Source organism: Lissotriton helveticus, chromosome 12 (assembly GCF_964261635.1).
Source record: "Lissotriton helveticus chromosome 12, aLisHel1.1, whole genome shotgun sequence".
Taxonomy (NCBI): Eukaryota; Metazoa; Chordata; class Amphibia; order Caudata; family Salamandridae; genus Lissotriton; species Lissotriton helveticus.
The window spans coordinates 125280617-125306228 of record NC_136073.1 but is presented as its reverse complement, the minus strand read 5'-3'; the positions used below and the strand labels follow the sequence as shown (position 1 = coordinate 125306228).

The 25612-nt window shown below is 41.8% G+C and overlaps 1 protein-coding gene across 1 annotated transcript in view; it reads right to left on the bottom strand.

The window, feature by feature from the left end:
• LOC144799878 (uncharacterized) overlaps positions 1 to 25612 on the bottom strand; it is a 334394-nt gene that overhangs the window by 180963 nt on the left and 127819 nt on the right. Inside the window, exon 3 of the mRNA XM_078671483.1 lies at positions 18905 to 19053. Coding sequence (XP_078527609.1) covers positions 18905 to 19053 — 149 coding nt within the window. The remainder of the gene's footprint in view (positions 1 to 18904; positions 19054 to 25612) is intronic.

Sequence of the window (25612 nt, the reverse complement as noted above, 5' to 3'; positions counted from 1 at the left end):
GCTACCCGGGCTGTCCTCCAACTGTGGATTTAGTAGTGGGGCGCCCAGACACCCAGAGGAGTATGCACGTTGCGCATGGATGATTACAAATTAAAGGAAGACGAAGAAAGAAAGAAGACACAACTTACCCCAGCTCAGTGGGAGTGCTGCTACCATGATATGCATAAAGCATGCAAAGCGCGCCCGATAATACCCTGTGGTGCCTGGCTACATTTGTTTATGAAAACCCTTGTTTTTGGCTTGTGGTGGCTCTCAGGATAATTGGGTCACCACTAAAAGGCAGCACAAGTGTGCAGGAGAGCTGCAGGAGAAGCGCTGCCTCCCCCAAAAAGATCAACCAACTCCCCACCCTAAGTTTGGTGGCATTCAAAAGGAATAACCTCCAAAGGATTTTTTTGGGAATTTCAAGTACTCCTCAGGCTGGAGCTTTTGCTCTACAGTTTAGAGGTTTGTACCCTCTAGGGGCAAAGACTATGGCTCCAGTTCCTGTGGCCTGAGGTGGTTCAATGTGTCACCACCAGCAAACCAGACAAGATGCACAAACCCACCAAATGAGCCAGCTGGAGCACACCTGAACTCTGCACGTCAAAACATGAGTGTAAACAACTGGAAAGAAGATGGCAAACCTGCAAGAATGACACCGACCGAGCTGCCTTCAAATCAGCCCTCAACAAATACCGCAGCCAGCTCAAAGATGCAAAAGAGGAGGCCCTTATACGCCACATGGAAACCAGCACCAAACCAAAGAACTCTTTCATCATCATCAGAGAATTCACCTGCCCTTTAGCCATTGAAAAAGCGATCCCTCCCTCACAAGAAGTCTGCGAATTTCTCGCTGACCACTTCCACAAGATAGCAATGATCTACACCAACTTCGATCCCCAACTCTCCGACATTCTCCGCAACCCATCCACCACAAAACCTACCAACCACTCCCTCATCACATGGGAACAACTCCGTACAACAATGTCTACCACCCTTATGAAATCTATCCACTTAGGAGCACTAAGCAACCCCTTCTCCCATTGACTCTTTAATCTCAAAAGCAACAAGATCAGCCACCAGCTCACCACCATCCTCAACACCTCCATAACTACAATCATCTTTCCAGATACTTGGAAGCATGCAGAGGTTAGACCCCTCCTAAAAAAACTGCCAGCAGACCCAAGAGATCTCCATAACTACCATTCCATCTCTCTCCTCCCATGCACCACAAAAGTCTTGGAGAAAGCCATCTGCAGCCAACATCATCGATCATCTAGAAAGAAACAAAGTCGGTCCGCAGCAAAACATTCATCAGACATAGCGGACCTCATCATGAAAAAGGAAATTGATGTAGCAATCCTGACAGAAACGTGGCTATCGGAATCCTCGTCACCTTGTATGGACCTACTTGTACCTCCACAGTATAATATTGTGAGACTTGATAGACCAAAAAAGATAGGGGGTGGGATTGCCTGCATATATAGATCGGACATAGAGGTCAGCCAAGATCAATCAGAACCACTCGAATCCTGTGAATACCTAAATCCCAAGATAAGATCTGCAGATAATCAAAGATGCAACCTGCATGCGCTCTACCACCCTCCAGGCAATAATATGTCTTTCATAGATCAATTAATGGAAATCATCACCACCAACGCCAATACTGAAACTAATAACATTGTCCTAGGGGACTTTAATTTACACTGGAATGATAACGATGACAAACAGGTTAATGCTCTTAAAGACCTTCTAGCGGAGTTAAGCCTTAACCAAGCATGCACACAGCCAACACACGTGAAAGGAGCCACGCTAGACTGGATAATCTCAAAAAGGAACAATACCTCAATTACAGCAATTGAGCCGTGCGACTGGTCAGATCACCGTGCCTTAACCTTCCTGATAAACACAATGAAAAAGAACAAAACCATACAGCCTACCAGACACAAGAAATGGATGCGAGATACCAAAGATCCGAATATGAAATTACTAATAGAAAGTTGTGAGAAGAACCTAAACCCACCAAACAACGTGCTGAAAGTGGAGGATCTTACAGATCATTACACTACAACAGTGACAAACATAGTCAACACCACAATGTTACTAAAAATGAAAAGAATCACCGAGAAGACTAAAAATCCATGGTTCAGTGGAACACTGAATGAAGCAAGGCGGAAACTGAGACTGGCGGAAACAAATTGGAGACAACGCCCATCAACGCCCGAACTGAATACCCTCAGAAGAATCAGGAGCGAATACAACAAAAAGATCCTAAATTAAAAAAAGGAATTCATTATATCTGAACTAGATAACGTCAAAAACAGACCTCGGAAACAATTCGAGATTTTAAAACAGCAATCTAATAAAGTGGCCAAAACTGCCCAAGAAACGACAAAAACTCAACTAAGTTGTGAAGAATTCGAAACATTTTTCACAGACAAGGCCAATACTCTGGAAAGAGAGCTCAGAAAAGAAGCTGACAACATTGACATTACAGACAATCGATCTCCCCAAACAGTCAATATCACCTTGGAAAATACCCATAATAGCACTAAAAACAAGGCGCTATGGGACAACTTCAAAATACTTGACCAAAATACCGTCGCCAAAACACTATCTGACATCAAGCCCAACAACCACTATAATGATCCACTCCCATCAAAGTGCATCAAAGAAATAAACCATATTCTGATCCCCATATGGACGAAAATAATAAACGCCTCCCTATCCCAAGGGATCCTTCCAGATTGCCTAAAAACTGGTCAAGTCGTTCCCATCATCAAAACACCCCCAGCGGACCCAGCAGATCCAAATAACTTTCACCCAGTGACCAACATCCCTATTCTTGCCAAACTAATTGAGAAATGTGTACAAAACCAATTAAGCCAACACATCACTAATTTCTCGCTACTAGACGACTGCCAGTCAGGATTCAGAACAGGACACAGCACAGAAACAGCGATCCTACATATTGTCGATGATGCACTACAGGCATTAGACCTTAATCAGACATGTCTACTTATCCTACTTGACCTATCATCAGCTTTTGATACGGTAAATCATGAGAAATTACTGAACAGGCTCCATGACAGGATGGGTCTGTCTGGAAATGTGCTAAAATGGTTTGAATCATTCCTTCAGAATAGAACGCAAAGATTCCTGGTCAATCAATCACTCTCACCATCATGCCCTAACTCAATTGGAGTCCCTCAAGGTTCTACATTATCTCCATCACTGTTTAACCTTTACATCGAACCTCTCACAGAAATCCTTCGAAATTCCAAAATATCCAATCACATGTATGCGGATGACATGCAGATTTACATTAAGATCACATCCATGGAGGACGTCAAGAGAATGAATGAGGCCTTAAAAATGTCACTACAATGGCGATTGATAATCATCTGAAACTAAATGCACAAAAAACAGAATTCTTACTAATCACACCACCAAAGAAACACGCAGAAGTGAAAGAATGGACCAATATGATCACAGCGTTAAACTGCACCCCTACCCTAGTTGGCTCAGCGAAATCATTAGGAATCACACTTGATGAGAACCTAAACATGAAAGCCCACATCAAATCAATGGCAAAAAGCGCTCGCTATCACCTGAACTACATTAGAAAAATTAAAACAATTCATATCAAAGCCGGATCTCAAATTGGCAGTTTAATCACTAGTTATCACAAGAATTGAATATGGATGTACAACGCTAGCAGGTCTACCAAAAATTTCAACAGCACCTCTAAAGGCATGTCTCAACGCAGCTGCAAGACTGATAACCGGATCGAGAAAATTTGACCACATATCACCGCACCTGAAAGCATTAAACTGGCTACCTTACGAAGCCAGAATCCAGCTAAAAATGGCATGCATAACCCACAAAGCGCTACACCACAATACACCTAGATACCTGGCTCAGAAAATTAAAATATCTGGAGGAAACAGACCGGCCAGGAGTGCAATGGAGCTGGTGTTGAGACCAGCCATCTTCCGGAACAAAAAAACGTACGATAGAGCCTTCTCAGGAGCAGCCCCAAGGATCTGGAACTCACTTCCTCCTAACATTAGAAAAATTCCAGACACAGCATCCTTTAAGAGGGAAAACAAGATCTTCCTAATGAGTAAGTTCCTTCCATAGGCTTGGCTCAGGACTATAGAATACTTGAACTAGGACTGAAACTAAAAAGTTGCACAAGAAACAGATACTTGGGATCTATTGATTCTATTGCACATTATATTTAGCTAGATACAAAATCTATGTCATACTCTATATATATTTTACTATATAACTATTAATGTATAATATCAGTCTATTGCTGTATATGTACCTACCTCATAACATTGTGAAAATCTACTTGAAAAATACTTGTCTATAACTACCTCATGTAATGTGAAGCGCTCTGATACCTAAGGGTCTTGTTCGCGCTATAGAAAACTCTTAAAATAAAATAAAATAAAAATAAATTAAAAAAAGTACCTGACCCATCCCAATCAGGCTTTAGAGCCAACCACAGCACAGAGACAGCCCTAATCGCAGCAACAGATGATGTCAGAGCCCTACATGACAAATGAGAAATAGTCGCCCTCATCCTCCTGGACATCTCCTCATTATTCGACACCGTCTCCCACCAAACACTCATCCATCTACTTTACCAGATCAGAATCACAGAGAGGCATTCAGTATGGCATCCATCCTCACTGGACGAACGCAGAGAGTCCTTCTCCTCCCTTCACTTCACACCCCAAGCACACCATCAGCGAAGTACCCCAAAGTTCAACCCTCAGACCCACCCTCTTCAACATGTACATGACACCACTTGCAGACATCGTCAGATTCGACATCAACATCATCTCCTGTGCCAGCAACACCCAACTCGTCCTCACTCTCAGCAAGCACCACCTGTAGGAAGAACAACAACTGCATGAAGAACGTCGCAACATGGATGAGAGACTACTTCTTCTAACTCAATACAGACAAAAGGAAAGTCCTGATCTTCGGCACACACACCACCCTTTGACAGTGACTCCTGGTGGCCAGCAGAACGTGGACCTACCCCCACACAGAAAGTTCATGCCCCAACCTCGGCATCATACTGGACAGTGATGAGCAGGGGAGAGACAAACATTTTTGTGTACCCCTTATGTTGAGTTTGTATCATGTTATATATAGTCTGAAATTTTGAAGCTTCTGGGAAGTAGGGAGTGGAAATATGTACAAGGTAGTTACATGGAATTGTGCATTGATTAGTTTCTATACTGATAACACAGGAAGGTGATATGTTAGGGAATTCTTGTTTGAGACGATGAATGAATAGCATTAGGTATTCTTGTGAAACTCTGGCCTTAATTCTCAGGAGCAGTAGTTTCTACATTTGTTTTATCCCCAGAGAAATGGGTTTGCCTTCTGCTTGAAAGAAGGGTAAGGTAGAGGGAAGTGCTACTTTATCGGCGAAATAAAATTCTGTGGTAGGGTAGAGGTAAGCGCTGCCTACTGGAAATACAGAAATCTTGCATGCTTGGACAAACTATGTCTTTGGTTTTAGTGAAATAGACAATGGAAACATTTTTTTTTGTTCTAATTAACAGATTTAGGTAATGTAAAATATATAAATACAGTGCCGATAAATTTTGTAAAGGAGGGGTCAGCAGAGGAGAGTGTAGAGCTGACATCAGCAAGAGTCGCGCTGGGATACTTCCGCGTGACTGTGGCGTATACAGTTCTGATTGGTGCGTTAGCAAGAACTGCACTGGAATAGGACTGTGAGACTGTGACTTGTACTGACTTGGTTGGTACGTTAGTGTGTGTCGCGCTGGGATAGGTCAGAATATCAGAATAAGACTGAAAGGGAGCTTAAGATTGTTTTGAAGAGAAAATCCGTGAAAATGGATTATTATTATGCGCAAGATAGGGAATAACCCTCATGGTTTAGGAAAATTAAGAGTCTTTTTAAGAAAGACAAAGAAATGGTCACTAGAGAGGGAAAAGTTCTTCCTCCGGCCGAACACGCCTGAATCATAAATGATGACGAAATATGGCTATGATACTTGTATTTGTCTAGAAAATTGGGCTTAATATACTAAAAATGATGGAGTATTGGCATTTCCAGAAGTAGGTTCATTCAACTCAGCGGTGTTAAGAAATTTGAGAGAGAAAATGGTGAGAGTTGAACCGAGACCTAGACCAACACAATTTGAAGCTTTTTTGGAATGGGAAGATGAGATGTATGAAAAGGAAAGAGAGAGATTTCGAGACGCTAAAGAAAATGGATGTAACTCAAGAGGATTATGGGAAACTACACACGAGAGTAGAATGAAAAGATGGAGGTGTACTGATATGTGGGATGGTATGTATCCTATGCAAACAGTAGATGAGACAGTAGGAAGAAAATGTACAGAGAAAAGAAAACACCAAATACCAGAAAAGGGTGGATGTGGAATTAGTGATACAGATGAGGAGGTGTTGGAGGACATTCTAAATAGGAGACCCCCTCCATATCAACCCCCTCCATATCAACCAAATGCACCACCAATGGAGATTGGAATGACAGAAACCCCAAAATGGCATTCAGAAATAAAAGGTCCATCTGAAAGGCAGGAAATAATACAAATTGAAAAACCTAGTACTTCAGATTTAGAAAGGTCGACTACAGAATTAGCGGAGGAAATAAAAGAATTAACGAAAAATGTAGAAGCTGTAACTGTACCAGTAACTATAGGTCCTTTAATACCGGTCTTTGGGAATCAGAAACTAGATGAGCATTCTTTAACGATTCCTTTAAATTCCAGTATGCAAAAAGAGAGGAAAAAATGTATCCTGACCTCAATGAAACAAAGAGTACAATTAGAATGACGCCACCTGATTTGACAATGAATCAAAGCCCAATGTATAGAATTCCTATGGGATCAGAATCAGCAGCCGAAACACCAGAAAGAAGTATAGATAAAATAGATGTGTCTAAAACTCCAGTAGTGCCAACAGCAGAAGAATTAAATGATTGGGTTAAAACTTTACAAAAGAAAGATACTAAACCTAAACTTTTGGATGCAGTTAGACTAAAAATAGATATGGAAGAACTGATTATCGGGACAATTGGGACAGATAGACTAAAGACATAGAGCAGATGAAGAACTGATGTTTATGTGTAAAAACATAACTTGGAGAGCAAAAAATCTACATGATAAGCTACAAGAAACAGAAAATGAATTAGGGATAGAATTTGCAAAAATAAAATTATTACAAAAGCCTTATAGAGTGAATTTCACTGAAAAAGACATAGATAATTTGAACACAGCAGGAAGATTGACACAGATAAAATAATTCATTGTATTATTGAGAAAATGGGGAGATGTAGATCGGTGGAGAAGCAGATGGATAAAGAAAAAAGGGGAGACAAACGATAAAACATCCTTAGCTTTCCCGGTTAAAGAAAAAGAACCAGTGGTCGCAGAATATCCAATGAGAGAAATACCAGGAGGAGGTTATGTACATATACCATGGAGTAGGCAAGATTAACTATTATTCACAAATGTTTTTCCAAGATAACGAGAAAAACTTGTAGAATGGTATAGACAAGTAGATCGGTTTGTAAAAGTTTCAAAGGTGTTATGGGAAGGTTTGGATGGATTGTTTGATATAGCTGTGCCTGCAGATTTGTGGACAGAATGTAAAATTACAATTGACTAGCCGAAGGAAGAATATCCAAGAGATGCAAAAACAGGAGCTCCAGGTCCGGAGGTAATGAGAAAATATGACAAGGTCATAACATTTTTGAAAAATAAAATTCCTCCTAAAGAAACAGATTGGGTAAAAATTGACAGAACCACTCAAGAGCCTAAAGAATCTGTACATGCTTATTATGAAAGATTACTTCTAGTTTTCAAACAGTATAGTGGATATGAGACCATAAGTGAGAAGGATATGAGTCACTTTGCATATCGATTTGTGTTTGGTTTAAAACCTGAGATAGGTTACATGATAAAACAGCACATGATGTGTTGGCAATCCAGTTCAGTTGATGAGGTATTGAGGTATGCAAAATATTGTAGTGATGGCGTAAATGCTAGGCAAAGAAAGCTTAATGAAAAAGCTATGTGGCACAAGTAAAAGTTGCGGAACAACAAGAACCGCAATTAATTAATCAGTCTAATGAAATGGGCAAACAAAATTGAAATTTAATATTGGTAAAGGAAGAGGGCAAATGTATATAGACAAGGCTAAACAGAAATGGCCATGTCATAATTGCGGAAATTTAGGGCATTAGAAATACGAGTGTAAGTTACCTCCAAAAATTAATCCTGAAAATAAATAATTGAATCCACAGGTGCAGAATGAGGTGAATCAACAATCACCGCCACAGCAACAGATAATTACTCAACAGAGTCAGGTGCCATTACCACCTCTCCCACAGAGTGTAAATCTTCAGAAATACAGTGCAGAGACAAGATCCTACGGAGGCGAGCAGGTAAAAAGATCACCGCGTGCAGCTGCTATTTCGCAGTATTGGCTGAGACCCGATGGAAATGAATCAGATGAGAGTTATTGACGGTGCCTAGGAGAGGAAGTGGAGTGTGTGCTTGGCGCAACTCTAGAGGTAGATCAGTCTGGTCCTGTGGATGGAAAGGTGAATGGTGTAAATGGTACTTTCCTAGTGGACACTGGTGCTACACGTTCTACAGTTAGATCAGTAGAAATTTCAAACCTTCCTCTCTCAGGAGAATTCATCCAATTTGTAGGTGTAACAAACAGACAGATTAAAGCTCCTCTCACACAACCAGTGGAGGTGGAAATTGGTTCTTTTAAAGAAATGCATCGCTTTGTAGTGTGTGATAGCAGTCCTGTAAATTTACGTGGACGAGACATACTCTGTAAAATGAATTGTGCCATTTACTGTACACCAGATGGCATTGCATTCCAGACAGCAGATAATGATATGTTGTATAAAATGACAATGTCCATAATTGAGTCAGATAAAAGTGAGACGTTTTTCTGTGTTTGACAAAGAGAGAATTCCCAATGAATTGAAAGGAACAGTTAAAGAAGAGGTGTGGGATTTTACAGTAGAAGAGATAGGTCTAATGAAGGGAGTAAGCCCTGAAAAAATTACTGTGAATGAAGATGCCATTTATCCAAATATCCCACAGTATAAACTGACACCAGAAATTATTGAAGGAGTAAGTCCAGTAATTAACCCCTTCGATGCTCATGACGGAACGGTTCCGTCATGAGCGTCGGGTGGCCTGTGCTCATGACGGAACCGTCCCGTCATGAGCCCGTTGGCTCATTAGAACGTTCAGCACAGCGCAGGAATCTGCGCCGCGCTGATGTGGTTAACAAAATGATTGAGCAAGGGTTACTGAAAGAAATCATGAGTAGTCCATGTAATTCACCAATAATGGGACTGAAAAAGCCAAATGGAACCTTTAGGATAGTGCAGGACTTGAGAAAGGTAAATAAAATTGGTGTTCCCTGTTGTCCAATTGTACCAAATCCAGCTGTAATCTTGTACCAAATTCCATATGATGCAGAATGGTACACAGTTATTGATTTGTGTAATGCATTCTTTACAGTTCCATTACATCCTGACAGCCAGCCAATATTTGTCTTTAGGTTTGGCTAGCGTACTTTGGCATGGTGCCGAATTCCTCAAGGGTATACTGAAAGTTCTTCCATTTCTAATCAGATATTGATGAAATCATTAGAACGTTTGAATATGCCTGAACAATCTGTTTTGGTTCAATATATTGATGACCTATTAGTGGCATCAAGGACCAAAGAAGCTTGCATTTCTGACACCATTGCATTGCTGAACCATTTGGCAGAAGTAGGACATAAAGTGTCTCCATCAAAATTACAGTTTTGTCAACAAGAAGTAGAGTACCTAGGTCATAAGATTGGAAAAGGGATGAGCACAGTGACTAATGAAAGAATCAGGATTATAAGAGGAATGAACCCCCCAAAGACACAGAAACAAGTGAGAATGTTTCTTGGTATGGTTGGTTACTGCCGACAGTGGATACGTGGATTTTCATTGATTGCAAAACCTCTACAGTGATTAACCAAAGGGAATGTGAAAGACCCTCTAGTGCTGAATGAGAAGGAAATGGAAGCATTTGAACAGTTGAAAAATCAGCTTATGCGAAGTGCCAGTGCTAGGTATGCCTGATTATGAGAAAGAATTTGAATTGTGTTGCAGTGAAAGAGATGGGTGGGCATTATCAGCCCGGATTCAGAGGCATGGAAGAATGAGACGACCAATTGCATATTTTTCAGCTGTTCTGGATCCAGTAGCAAGAGCATTGCCTAGATGTCTGAAAGCTGTAGCTGCTACAAGTGTGAGTTTGGAACAGAGTGAAGGCATTGTGATGGGATATCTAGTGAAAGTCTACGTGCCACACTCTGTTGAAATACTTCTATCTCATACGAAGACACAGTTTATGACCAATCGTCTTTTGACCAGAAATGAGAAGGTGATTCTGGGTGCAGAAAATGTGACAGTTGCAAGGTGTGTTAATGTGAATGCTTCCACTTTATTGCCTGATGCATGGGATGTTGAAGTAAAAATGATATTGATCATAAATGTTTGGATGTGCTTGAGTATTGTACCAAACCAAGACCTCACATCAAAGATGAACCTTTGGAAGAATCAGATTATGTGATGTTTGTGGATGGTTCATGTTTAAGAAAAGATGAGGGAGTTGTGAGTGCTGCGTATGCTGTATGTACAGTAGCCAACATAATGGAAGCATCTTGTCTGAAAGAAATACGTTCAGCCCAAGTTGCTGAGCTGATTTCTTTGATTCGAGCATGCAAATTGGGAAAAGATGTTCCAATAACAGTAATTACTAACAGTCAGTATGGATTCGGGGTTGTCCATGATTATGGACAACTGTGGTCCCAAAGAGGATATATGACTTCTGTGGGATCCCCCATAAGGAATGGTGAGTTTGTGAAAATGTTGCTTGAGGCGATACAGCTGCCTAAAAGGATTGCGGTTGTAAAGTGTGCTGCTCACCAAACTGGAGATGATTACATCACTGAAGGAAATAGGTTTTTGGATGCGATAGCTCAATATTGTGCTAGGCACATGAGATCCATGAATAGGGGAAGAGAAAAAGAACATGTTTCAAGTCCTTTGATGCTTACTAACATAGTTGAAAGAAGTGAGACAATTGCAGGAAGAGGCAAGTGATGAGGAAAAAGATAAATGGATAAAAGCAGGATGTAGACAAAGAGAGGAAGATGAAATTTGTGTTTACAGAGATGAAAGACCAGTTATGCCTGATAGCATGATCTCTAACATGGCCCAGATGTACCATGGACAGGCACACATTGGCAGGGATGCAATGATTAGACTTTTCAACCAGACTTGGTTTAATCCAAAGTTTTGCATAATTGCGGAAAGCTTGTGTCAGAGATGTCTAATATGTCAACAATTGAATCCAGGAAGAAAAACTGTTGTAAGTCTGGGATCCATAGGATGGGAGGGAGGTCCTTTTACCAGAATGCAATTATATTTTATTGAAATGCCACCATGTAACAGACTGAGATACATACTTGTGATTGTTTATTTTCTCATTGGGTGGAGGGCTATCTAACCAGGAGAAATGATGGAGATACGGTAGCAAAACTCTTATTGAGAGAAATCATTCCGCAATTCGGATTTCCAATGACAATTGAAACAGACAGAGGAAGTCATTTTGGAAATGAGATCATTCAAATGATATGTGAAGCACTGGACATTGAACAGAAATTACATTGTGCTTACAGACCAGAAGCTTCTGGGGTAGTTGAACAAGTAAATGGAACAATCAAAAACAGACTGGGAAAAATGTGTTTGGCCACATGACTCAAAGGGCCCGATGCGTTGCCACTTGTTCTAATGACCTTAAGAAGCATACCAGACAGGAAAACAGGTTTGAGTCCTCATGAGATACTAATGGGCGAGTAATGAGGCAACCATTTGTACCTGTCAACAAACTTCTGACTATAAATGATGATATTATACTGGATTATTGCAAGGGACTGGCTGATGTGGTGACTTCTGTGTTTCACCAGGTTGCAACTGATGTGAATACTCAGGAAAGACATCCAGCTCATGACCTGAGCCCTGGAGACTTGGTTCGAATAAAGGTCCACAGAAGAAGAAACTGCCTGGTTCTGCGTTGGGACAAACCACGCAAAGTAATCCTGGTCAGCACCACAGCAGTGAAGTGTGCAGGCATGAAAAGATGGATTCATGTCAGCCATACAATCAGAGTTCCAGAACCTGAAGATCGACATGTGAGTCGACATCTGGAAGAAGCAAATACTAGTTCAGATTCTGACACAGAAAATGAAACAGACAGAACTCCAGATCCGGAAGGTCGACCTGTGTGTCGACATCTGGAGATATCAGATACAAGTTCAGCATTGGAAGCAGAGACTGAGATAATTGAAATTCCAGATCTTGAGGATCGACCTGTAAGTCGACATCTGGAAGTATCAAATTACAGTTTGGATTCTGAGAAAGAACAAAGTAAAACTAGTGAAAGAAAGAACTGTGCAAATCAAACAGAAAATTCTGACGGACGGAATATTAATTTTGAAACTGGTGAAAAGGAAGAAACTCACGAAGAGGATGAGACTCCAAGCACCAGTTATGGTTATGGTCCTTGTGAAAGAACTTAATTAACAAAAGAAAAACAGGATTTGATTGTGGAACCAGAGATCATAAAGTTCAGGATAAGAGGAAGTGACATAAGAACAGAAACAGAGTCTGATTAAAGTGAACAAGAAACAGGTCAAAGAAAAAGTCCCAGAAAAGAGCTTGGAAAATTGAACGTGGGATACTAGAGACTGAAAATAAAAAGCCAAGAAAAGGAGATAATTGGCCTAAAGAAATCAAAGGACTGAAGTTTAAATTGATAAATGTGAATAAAAACCAAGAGGAACATGTGAATGAAATAACAAGTCAAAAGGATCAAATAAAAAGAAATAGAGAAACTTTGAAAAGGCCATAAAGAGTGAGGAGACCAAACCTGAAATATAAATCACCTGAATGGACTTATGTTGCACTGCCTGATATAGAGGAAGTGGGAAGCAGTCAAGAGAACCAAGGCAAATTTGGTGAGTGAAAAAGTGAAAAAAAAAATAAACTGTGATTGTACTGGAAACCAACAGATGAAAATTGAAAGTAGGTTATAAAAATAAAAAACGAAAAGACAATACAAGAGAGAATTAAAGGACATACAGCCAGATTCATCAATGTCCCGATTTGCGAGTCCTTAATAGCGATTATTAAGGAATCGCTATTAAAGACTCGCAAAACGGGATTCATGTAGAAATCGCAATATTATTTGCGATTTCTACAGCTTCCTTATTTGCGATTAGCAAATTGCTAATCACAAATAAGGAATGACTCCCCATTCATTCCGATGGGCCTAAAGGCCCATAGGAATGAATGGGGAGTCATTCCTTATTTGCGATTAGCAATTTGCTAATCGCAAATAAGGATGCGATTTCAAGGGTGCCAGGGGTGTCCAAAGGACACCCTGTAGCACCCCTGAAATGTAAATGTAGACTGATGTTGCGCACACACATGTCCAAAGGACATGTGTGTGTGTAACATACAACTTAGAAAAATGCACTAAAGTGCATTTTTCTAAGTTTTCGCTATTTACCACGAAGTCAGACTTCGCGGTAAATAGCGGCCAAAAATAGCGATTTCGCAATTCAAAAATGGTTCATGAATTGCATTTCAAATAGAGATTCCTTAAATGCAATTCCTCGCAATTTAGCGATTTCGCAATTTGCGATTTTTGCATTTGGGGTGATGAATCCCAAATGCAAAAATTGCGCTCGCAAAGGGCCAGATTCTCAGAATCTGGCCCTTTGCGAGCCGATTTTCCGTTGATGAATCTGGCTGATGCTTCCAAAGGATAAAGAGAGACATTACAAACGAAAAGGATTTTTAAAAAAAGGACACATATTTAAAGTGTGAGAAAGACTTTGTGAAAATAAAATGTTCAAAATGTCTGAAAACAATAGAAGATCTAAATATGGCATTTTTCGCAAAGGGTGTATAATGTGGCTTTATTGTACAGGTTTATTAATGCTTATATGGGTAATTTTAGCAATAGTTATCCCATTTAAACCGAGTTTCGAACATTCACATGGAGAACATAATATGTAATGTAATGTAAAAATTACTTATAAAGCGCAGCATTCACCGGACGGTTTCTTGGCGCTAACACTAAGAGTGATGAAATACATGATTTAAAGAGTGATGTAAATTTGGGGATAATACCGAACTTCATAGAGATACATCAATTAATGATTTTTCAAAGAATGTTTTTTCTAGACTGTTATACGAAAATGTAGAGACATTGGACATTCAAGACTGCTATGTTTGTATGCAGTTACCTGCATCAGTATCAGAAGGTGTAACGTATCCTCACCTTCCTTTGACTTATGGTATAACTTGTAGTGTATTAGCCAGCTTATTTTATAAAACAGGCAAATTAGAATATTATTATTCAGATGTAGTTGATGTATTTTCAAAACTCCGAGTAACACATGGATTGAATAGAATGAAAACTGGTAAAGTTTTTGGTGAATATTTTCTCGAAACAAAAGAATTGACTTTAGAATATGCTTTTACATATAATCTGACATGTAAAATGTGCAAGAAGGAAAAGGCATTTTTAGATATGGTTGAAGACAGGAGAAATAAATATCAAAGAAAAGCGAGTGAAAATAAAGTGAAAACACCAATGTGGAGTTTTCAAGATAAAGATCATGAGAAAAGTAATACTAATGTAGCAATAGCTTTAGATTTGCTTCAATAAGGGGAATTGTGTATTCAAAAAGATAATACTATGTATGAAAATTATTTTGTGGGTGCAAGTGAATGTAAAGACACATATATAATCATGGGGGGATGGGGTTTTAAAGGGGGAAATGATCCTGCATTTCCAGGGATTTATTTTGTGTGTGGGAACAAAGCTTATTATCGTTTGCCTGATCACTGGTACAGGACCTGTTATGTGGGTCTGGTCTTTCCAAAAATATTTCCTGTAGATAGAGGAACTAAAGGAATTCATGAGAGAGGTGGACCCTTAACACATAGAAGGAGGGAAAGTTTTGCAGAAATAATAGGTGACATTTTTGGAGCATTGATACCAACAGTGGGTATATCATTTAATGCAAAGAAAATTTGAAAATTATCAACAATAGTAGATCGTTTATCAACAAATACTGAGGAGGATTTTTAATGGTGAATACTGAAATGTTTGCCATGGCAGCTATGGTGATGCAAAATCGACTTGCTCTTGATATTCTATTATCAAAAGAAGGGGGAGTGTGTGGAGTACTGAAAGTGCAACACTGTTGTATATACACTCCTGACAAAAGTCAGAACATTCAAAGATACATTAAGAATATTACTGAATTACATAAAGAAGTTACTACACTGAAGGTTGATGGTGTTCTAGAGAAACTTGGTAAAAGTTTTTCTGCTGTAAAGAAATGGTTTCGCAGAAATAGGTAGTTCATTGGTAGGGAAGGTACTAATACCAGTAACAATAGTAATATTGATAGCATTAATATTAAGATTAGGCTGTATATGTATTAGAAAAAGAAAATCTGAAAAACAGATAAAAGTGAATAATGAGAAAAATAAGCAGAGAGAACGTGAAATGGGAGAAATTGAGTTGGAAGAGTATAAAGAGAAGATGTATAACAACTCAAAAAAGACAAAGTGTGAAAGATACTAAAGTCTAAGCTATAACAAAAGAATAAAGAATTTAGTTGAGGGATGATTTGTGGTGATAAAATCACCGAAGGGGGGGTTGATGGAGCAGGGGAGTGACAAAAATGTTTGTGTACCCCTTGTAAAGCCATTCTCTCATAACCATAACAATATTAATTGTGTGAAGCATGTAAATTAACCAACCGAGTACACCTGAAGTCTACACAACACGTGGGAAACTAATTGCTGTTCTGCAGAATATAAATTTGCTAATGAAAAACAATGAGTCATACTAATAATGAGCTGTGATATTATAAATGTCATTGAATAAACGTATGTGTTTTTGTGCTTATGTTAGTAGTTTTTGTGGCAAAAGAATGCAGATGGTAAGTAAATAACGCCTATGTGTACGCTTTTGCTAGGTAACACTTAACACAGGAAAATTAGATTGGTGGGAGTTAAATAGAAGGGTTAAATTTCTATATCTAATTTCTGTTGTGTTTGTTTTCATATTAGTTCCTATTGCGGCCTGCACTGCCTAGTCTGAAAGTTGCTGATTAAGCGCGATGGTGGAATAGAATCCAAGATGGCCCCCACGCATGATCGATGAAAATAACAAGTTATGAATGCATGGCCTAAGCCCGGAGTAACAGATGTCAAGGCCAGCCTGCCCATGAATAGGAGTTGTGCCAAAAGGTTGACTGCATTTTAAAAGTCGGGGAAAGGAAGAAGTGGAAACTTAAAATGTTTTGAATGGATACAAGAAATGAACGACAAGTACATATGTGAACATTTAGTCGTGAGAAAACCTTGAGAGTGAATGTGCAGAATCATGAACTGGTTTGAACAAGGAGGACATGAGATGATCATCACCACCCCTCTAATTAACCAATAGGATATGAGTGCGGACCCTAAAAATTTGAATTCTAGTTTAAATAGTTAGTGAAAAGGGTATAAAAGAGCCTGTGCGAAAGAGGTGTTAGAGATTTTGGTTCCGATGATTTTTGCACCACGACATGCGTTCCGATTGAATAATTTTATGGTGCTAGAGACTTTGAACATTTTGGACTTTAAACTTTTAATGGGGAAAAGAAACTAAATCTGTCGCAGAGATTCTATGTCGGGAGGGAGACATTGAGGAGGTTAGAAAGACAGGCAGCTTGGGAACCTGTTCTATGCAGTTCTGTCATCTTCCTATGGCTGATTGGTAATGCGTTCTAATTTTCATTTTCATTAAATATATTCTATAATGCTTAAATTGTGCTTGTCTAATAAGATTTTTGCAATATAAAATTTCTTCCTAATGAATTAGATAACATTCTGTAAATTACATATAAACTTTAATCTGTTTTTATTTTAAATTCAAAGTCATGATGATTAAATGTTAAGAAATTATGGGAATATTGTGATTAAGCTGGACTTAAAATCCATCAACTGATTCCTACTAGTTGGTTAATGGACCAAATAGCGGAGTGCCTTGATGTTTTATTTCCTTATGACTATTGAATATATGACAAATTCAGAATGTATACAATGTATAAAGGTAATGTATAGGTTTATAAGGTACCCCCGCTTATCCAGCAGCTCGTCTACTTTTCACTGATTCAGGAACAGAGTGGGTTTGTGTGTGAGTGTTTGACTCGCTGTGCTATGGGCCCCACCGACGACTAAAACTGGTTTGCTCCTGGGGTAAGTGAGACGGTTTATGAGGGCTGTTTGAAAGCAGCGCTGCCTCAACAGCACACTCTCCATGAAACCTCATGTAAGCGCTGTTGCCTCAGCCTGCTTCCGCATGCTCCAAAAAATCTTCAGATGGCTCTCTATCATCACCAGGAAAATGGTGACACAGGCCCTCATCACTTGACAATCCAGAGCATAGCAGCTAGGCTGATCCTCAACCTGCTCAAGAGGACACACATCACCTAGTACCTGAAAGACCTCCACTAGCTCCACGTCCAGAAGACATGCCAGTTCAAGCTCCTCAACAATGCCTACAAACCCGTCCATGACCAAGGACCACACTACATGAACCACTGCATGACCTTCCACCAAACTTCCAGAAACCTTCACTCCGCCCATCTTGCTAAAATTCCACGGATCCACTGCAGGCATACCAGATGACGCTCATTCTCCCACATCACCACCAAAGCCTGGAACACCCTCCCTCTCCACCATCGCACCACACCCTCACTGAACCACTTCAGGAAGATACTCAAGTCCTGGTTCCTGGACTGCAGCGCAGCACCTCAATACCCCCCAGCGTGACGAGCCACGCTATACAAGTTCCATCTCATTGATTGATTGATGATGCTTGTTATGGATTGGAAATAAAGAATGATGATGTTCTAGGTAAAGGAAGATGCCCTAGTGGTGAAGGTCATATTCTTTTTTTATACGTTTTTAAGGAATATTAGAGTCAACCTTGTAGACATAACTGGAAAAGTCAGAGCAAGTGTAACAGTGGAATGACTGTCATTACTCAGTGGGTACCTAATGGGTACAGAGAAATGAATATGAAGGAAATGAGATAAAGCTAGATTTATAGGAAGTTGAAAGGAGGAGGAACTACTATTCAGGGGAGATCATACAGTGAAGGCAAAACTACTTTCTCATTCAAAATTACATGACTCACTGAGTAATGCTTGGGTGACATATATGAGGTTTGAAGATGGAGGTCAGTCACTTTTCTGTCAGGAAGAGGAAGCTCGGGTTGTTTGCGTGAATTGGGTCCCCCGATTCAATGTTGTGCACTGAGGAAGAGCGCAGAAGGCTTTGATCAGCGCACATTTGATCAAGGAGATGCAGCGGAACAGGTGTGCAGTGAGAGCCAGTTATACCAGAGTAGATTCACTTGTTTCAATGAATATGTAAAGAAGTAAAAGAGAAACATTCTAAAGGAATAATCAATGGTTCAACTTTAAAAATTAAAAAGAGTTTTGAATAGGAAACAGCAGATTCTTAACAACCACTTAAAAATGGCGGAGAAGTGGTTCCCGTACTTTGACTAAGCATGACCTGCTGTGTTCTAACAACTTCCTTAATGCTCAATGGTTACAGGCTGACAGCACTCACCTTTCAGTAAAGCAATATAGGAAACATTTATTTAATCCAATAATACCCTTTGCATACTGATTTTAATCCTGGTTTAAGTGAAAAGTGGGCAAGAAGCAGAGATGCACACATACTTACCCATTGCACACCATGATGGCATCAAACCGGTGTGTCACACTTCCACCTCTATCTCCCACGTATCGCACAGTAACCTCCCAGGCTCTTGTGCCATCATTTTCCCCTTCAAGTTTGGATATAGGCATCACTTGCTCAACCATTGTGTGGAACTAGAAGTTAACATAAAATTCATGGGCAGTTTTACACTTAAGCCATTCACACAAGAGATTATTGTTTGAGAACATACTGAAGTCAAGCACAGGAAAACTTGGACAAACTTTGGGATTTGTATAAACAAGTCCTTCAACAACTAGCCATGCCCTGCTCTGCGCATGTGGGAGAGCTACCCTGATGGCATTACATGAACAGACAGGGAGCAATCACCCTAAGTGTTGGTTGTAGAGCCTCCCTTTTGTCACACATGACCCTCCTAATACATGCATGATGGAAGGTGAGGCAAAATGTAATATCCTGTTGTTGTGTTTATACTGTTCCTAAGTACCTGTTTCCTAGATGCTGAGCCAGTGTGAGTGTTCTGTATGTAATGTTGGTGTAATGGACATGCTTGGAATGCTTGGGTGCCTGGAGTGAGTGTTGACAGTTGAAACTGGGCTGAGCAGCAGGGAGGCTGCTCCTGGTGGGGTTGCTTCACAGGATCTTCACAACTTGTAATTACAACTTAATAAATATACTACATACACTAAAGGGACCCAAGATACAAAATAAAGAGGGGAAGTTAAAGCAGCCCTGTGGATTAAAAACGAGGGTGTTACGAAATACGAGCTCTCAATAGGAGGATCTAAAGTCACTGAGAAGATCCATCACTCGATGAGTGTAAGGCACATACAGGCTTTTAAAATTGAAGATATGATGTTTTTAATTGTTTTGTCCTGAAGAAGGTGTACATACAATTAAAAAAAGATACCGAAACGCGTCGACAAAAGGACCAAATAATAATTTTTGTAATGTATGGTATTTTCTACCGATTTATTGTGTGAATATTGTTTGCCGTTGTATGTAAAAGAAGGCACTTACAGTATTCAGTTTTAATGCAATGTTGTGATGGTTTTTAACGAAATATATGGAATTTTGCGGAACATTTTTTTTTTTTTTCGCAGAGTTTTATATAGCGCGAACTAGACCCGAACCGAATCAGGTATCAGAGCGCTTTACATAGCACCAGTTATGTTACATGAGGACGGACACACATTCATTTTAGGCACGGGGAGATTAAGTGATTTGCCCAGAATCACAGGAGGTTTTGGCGTCGTTACCGAGACTCGAACCCAGATCCTCAGGTCCGAGGGCGAGCGCCCTAGCCGTTAGGCCAACTCCTCTCCCCTATTGATTAAGAAGTACATTTTTTATAAAAATACTCTTTGAAAAAATAAAATATAAGAGAGAAACGTATACCTACGTGTGTGAATAATATGTGAATAGGTTATTGAAATCCTAGATGGTCATTAATAGATTATATTGTTGTGAGACTGATCAGAATTCAATTGAGAAACACAGGAAGGAATCTTTTGTTTAATATTTGTATTACCCAGTCCTTTCTGGTTTATCTGGGGAACTCTCTCTTTGTTGGAGGTCAACCCACACACCAGAAGAGAAGGTGACACGCGCCACAACATCGAGCACATTGACATACATGTCCAGGAGAACATCGGTGGCACTAGGAGAAGAACAGGCATCTACTTACAAGTCCTCTGACAACCTGTCGCCTGCAGGAATGAACAGGCTGGACCATTGGCAACACCTACCTTTGGGATTGAGTGGAAGTCTGGATGGGGAGAGCGCTCAGATGTCCGGCAGAAGGAGAACTGACCACTCCACACCAGCCCGTGGATATCCAAGGGGTAAAGGCCTCAGGGACACCGGTGGCAGAGGGCCCCGACAAGAGAGATGGATCCACCGCCGTCTATCCTGCACGTTCCAGGAGGAAGAGGAACTTGTGCACAAAGGCAGGAGTCAACAACCACCTCCAGGTGGAGCTACAGACTTTGAGGTAGTACTCATCACTCACTCCAGGCACCCTCATCGTCTCCTCCATTCACACGCAGACTGTGGAGTTGGAGCAACGCTGCGGAGAACACCCGGCCCGGTGGAAACCTGATGAAGAGGGCCTCCGGGATATCTCGTGGCAGGGGAACACCCGCGAGAGGGGCGTCCTAGTGAGAAGGATGTTTTTCAACTACTCCCTCCTTTGTAAAGAGAAGCCACGCTGCCTACACTAAAGAAACGAGGACTAAGTGGTAGAAAACAACATCCATCAAATCTACCATCTTGTCATCTGTTGGTCACCACCACAAGAGCGAGGCTCTAAGTCCAGAAGAGCACATCCACGGAGCACCAGGACGTTGTACCCATGTGAACTAGAGGTCTCAGCTGTGAATTACCACCGTAGTCAACCGTCAAGCAGCTGAAGAGACTACTGTAAAATTGTGACAATGGTATATTGTGTGTTTATTTTCTCCCGCAGGTTCGGACTTTGTTCCTTTCAGTTTATATTAAATTTTGGGAGGAATGTAGTGTCCTGCTAGACACGTTCTAGTCTTTTGGAAAGTGTAACCCACACTATTCAACCACCCACCACAGGCTTCACGAGTCAGGTGACCCTGAGAATAAAGGAGGCAGAGCTCACGTGCTCGAGGCCAGTTTGCTAACCCACTACCCTGTGTCTGTGTCTCCCTGATTTACATAATGCGGGCCTAGGGCCCAACATTACAGGGCTGATGTCAGCTGGTAAGCTGCCTTTATCTAATCGTATTGAGCTCTGCTTGAGTGTCTGTAATGTTGCTAAGAAGAAGTGAAGGCGGTCTGGTAGCACAGTGTTTTGACTGTAACCTTTGCGGCTTATTACGCTTGGGAGAAGCTCTTCCACAACAAAACATTTTATAAACGTTGCGCTACCATGACAGCACTCGGAGGAGAGGTTGCTCACCGGCGAAGGGTTTTGTTCTCTCATTACATTGTTTGTTACATTTCCATGTTCTGCTTTTCTCTTTTTCATGCCTTTACATGATTGAGTGCTGCATTGTGCATAAGTCACCTTGTGCTGCATGTTGGTTATTTGGTGTTTAAGCCACCTTGTGCTGTACCTATTCTATGAGTTGTTGCATTGTGCTTAGGTCACCTTGTGCTGTATGTGTTATTTGTTGTCTTAGTGGGGGATGGTCCCATTTACATGGTTCACATTACAAAGCCTTACATTAGGGATGTTAGAGTGGGTGTCAGTCCCATTTCTACTGTTTGTTGACATAGTGTATAAGTCACCCTGTGCTGCACGTTGGTTATTTGGTGTTTAAGCAACCATGTGCTGCACCTATTCTATGAGTTGTTGCATTGTGCATAAGTCACCTTGTACTGCACGTGTTCTTTGTTGTCTTAGTGAGGGTTGGTCCATTTACATAATTCACATTACAAAGCCTTACATTAAGGATGTTCGAGTGGGTTTGAAATTGAATTGAAATTGAAAATAATTTATATTGCGCGACTAAAACCCTAAGGTGTCAAGGCGCCTAAAAAAGATCAAAAAGGCAAATCAAACTACAGAAATGCGCGCACAAAAAGACGGGTCTTCAGGGCCTTTCTGAATAGCTGCAGGGAGGGAAGGGACCTTAATTCCAAAGGAAGAGCATTCCACCATGTGGGTGCCAAATTGGAAAAGGCTTTACCACCCCATCTGGTTTTTCGAATACGTGGGACGGATAGAAGGGATTTGTTTGAGGAACGTAGGTTCCTGCAAGGACTATAACGGGCCAAGATAGATCCAATTCCAGTGGGACTACTTTTTGCCAAGGCCCTATAGATCAGGCACATGGTTTTAAACAAGATACGATCCTCCACAGGGAGCCAGTGTAGCTGTTTTCTGGCCAAAGTAGCCGAGGTGCGCCGAGGTAACTCCCAAGCAAACCTAGCCGCTGCATTCTGGACTACCTGTAGGCGCTGCAGCAGACTTTTATTCAGTCCAGCATACAGCGCATTACAGTAGTCCAGACGAGAGCCAACGAGAGCAACAGCCAGTTGTTTCCTAGCCTGCTGTGAAAGATAGTGCCTGATCTTCCTCAGAATGCGAATGATGCCCCAACAGGTAGAGATGGTCCTGTTTACCTGTTGACACATACTGAGGGTGGGATCGATCACTACCCCAAGGTTTTTGGCTGATGAAGCAGGGGCAGGACATGCTCCCAGTGAGTCTGGCCACCAGTCGGCTGACCATATCTCCTCCTTACCTCCGAACACCATCACCTCAGTCTTCTCTCCATTCAGTTTCAGCGAGTTGTGGATCATCCACTGTCCGACTGCCTCCATACAAGATCTAAAATTGGAGGCAGTCGAAATAACTGACTGGGAGAGAGAGACGAGGATCTGCGTGTCATCCGCATAGGAAACTACCTCTATCCCAAAGGATCTAATTAGTCTGGCACGAGGGGTCACATAGATGTTGAGGGACCCCACATTGCACAGACAGGGATGGAGATAGAAATTTACCCAGCTTCACTCTTTGCTCTCGTTGATCGAGAAAAGAGGTGAGTAGAGCTAGTGCCTCCCCCTGAACTCCAATCTCCCTCAGGCGAGATGTTAAAACTGAGGGAGAGAGGGTATCGAAGGCGGCTGTAAGGTCTAAAAGGATCAGGAGGGAGGTCTGTCTTCCATCCACACACATACGGATATTATCCAGTACTATGGTGAGGGCAGACTCGGTGCTATGTTCCCTCCTGAATCCATGCTGGGAGAGATCCAAGCAGCCCGAATTTTCTACAAAAGCAGCGAGATGTTTATTCAGATGTGTCTCTAACATCTTCGCAGGGGCTGGGAGCAGTGAGATGGGACGGAAATTCTTTAATATCCGAGGGTCAAGAGAGGGTTTTTTGAGTAAAGGTTTTACTACTGCATTTTTCCACTGCTGAGGAAAAGTACCCTCCCTCATGGCCCTATTCATGATGTCTACAAGAGGGGGCATAAGAGAATTCCTACACAGCTTTAGGATCTTAAGCGGGCAGACATCTAAAGGAGAGCCAGATTTAGTTTTGTTAAGGAGCATCTCTGCATCCTGTAAAGAGAGAAAAGGGAAGGAATCCAGGCACCCCGTCGGAGGTTTCTCCGAGAGAGCAAGGTCCAGGACAGCAGGGACAGTGGGCTTGGAGGTACCAGATCTCTGTGACTCCAAGGCGGTATAGATGTCCAAGATCTTAGACTGAAAAAAGACAGCTATGTTATCACAGAGCTCTTGTGACGCAATCACTGGGTCAGGAGTCTGGAGGGTAGTAAGGGAATCCGGTTTCAGTCCCATTTCTACTGTTTGCGTTGTCAAAGTGTATAATTCACCCTGTGCTGCATGTTGGTTATATGGTGTGTAAGTTACCTTGTGCTGCACCTAACCTCGAAGTTGTTTTGTGGGTTGTAAGTCACCCTGTGTTGCACGTCTGCTTCACTACTTAGTGGGTGTTAGCCCCATTTACACTGTTTGCTTTATGGGTCATCTGTCCTATTTTCGCATGTTTTGTCCATTACATGAGGGGTGGCAAGTGGGTTTTCTGTCCCTTCTTCACAGTTGTCGTTTTTGTTCCTTTGGTAAGGAGACTTTTCATGGGTGCAGTCCACCCATTGTGGTAGAGTTCGGGGGGTGCATTACTCCTGTGTTTCTCTTCACAGTGCTTTGTGGTGCAAGGTTGGATGCTTCTGTTGCATCTTTCATCAGTCTAGTTTATGGGTCTATCCATGTGGTTGTATCTCACTTGGTTCATGTGGACTTATCATTCCTGAATGTATTCTATTTGTTTTTAATACTAGGGGGGTGATGGGAGATATTTTTTATGTATCTATTTATTCTTTTTTCCTCCTTTGTTTAGTTTTTGTTCCATCTCGTGAACCCATCCTCTTGCGACCCTTGACCTTGCCAAGGTAGGTCGCTCCCCCGGCTGCAGCTCCATCGCTGTTTTGCCACTGCTGCCACTCTGCTCCTGACCCTCAAGCTCTGCCGCTGTTTGCCGCTGTTTGCCGCTCTGCCCCTGTTGCCTGCTCTCCCTGTGACCGTGCCCCCTGTCCTTTCTGCTGTACCCCTGCTCCTGTTGGCGTGACGGTGCCCCTTCTTTTGTACCCCCGCTCCCCCCCCCCCCCTCGCGCTTCACCTGTTTTCCCGCTGCTGCCTCCCCAGCGGCCCCGCCCCCCGGCACCCATTCGCTGCCTCGTCCCTCCACCTCCCGCCTCTCAGCTGATCCTCCCTCCCCATCTCCCCATAAATGGCGGCCGCTGTGCGGCCGCGTGCAGCGGGTGCGCCGCTGGCGCGCTGAAGGCACGCCTAAGGCAAGCCCGTCTGCGCCTGTCCGCGCCTGTCCGCGCCTGGCCCGCGCCCAGCGCCAGAACCCCTGGACCGCGCACCACCCATGAAGCCCGCATCCAGTACGACTCCAACACCCTCATCGCTCTCAACCACGGATGGCCCCTCAACTGCCACAAGGCCACCCCTAAGCGCACCCACAGCCCCTTCACCTGCCGGAACGGCAGATTCTCCTACATCAAAGACGCCGAGATACCCGCAACAACGGAACCCAACCATCTCCAATGTATCCTGCTCAACACCCGCTCCGCACGCAAACACGCCGTCAACCTCTGGGACCCACTCGACAAAACATCACCAGACATCGCCTTCCTGACCAAAACCTGAATGAACGAAGCCTCCCCCCCAGACATCGCAGTGGCCATCCCCGACAGATACAAGATCAC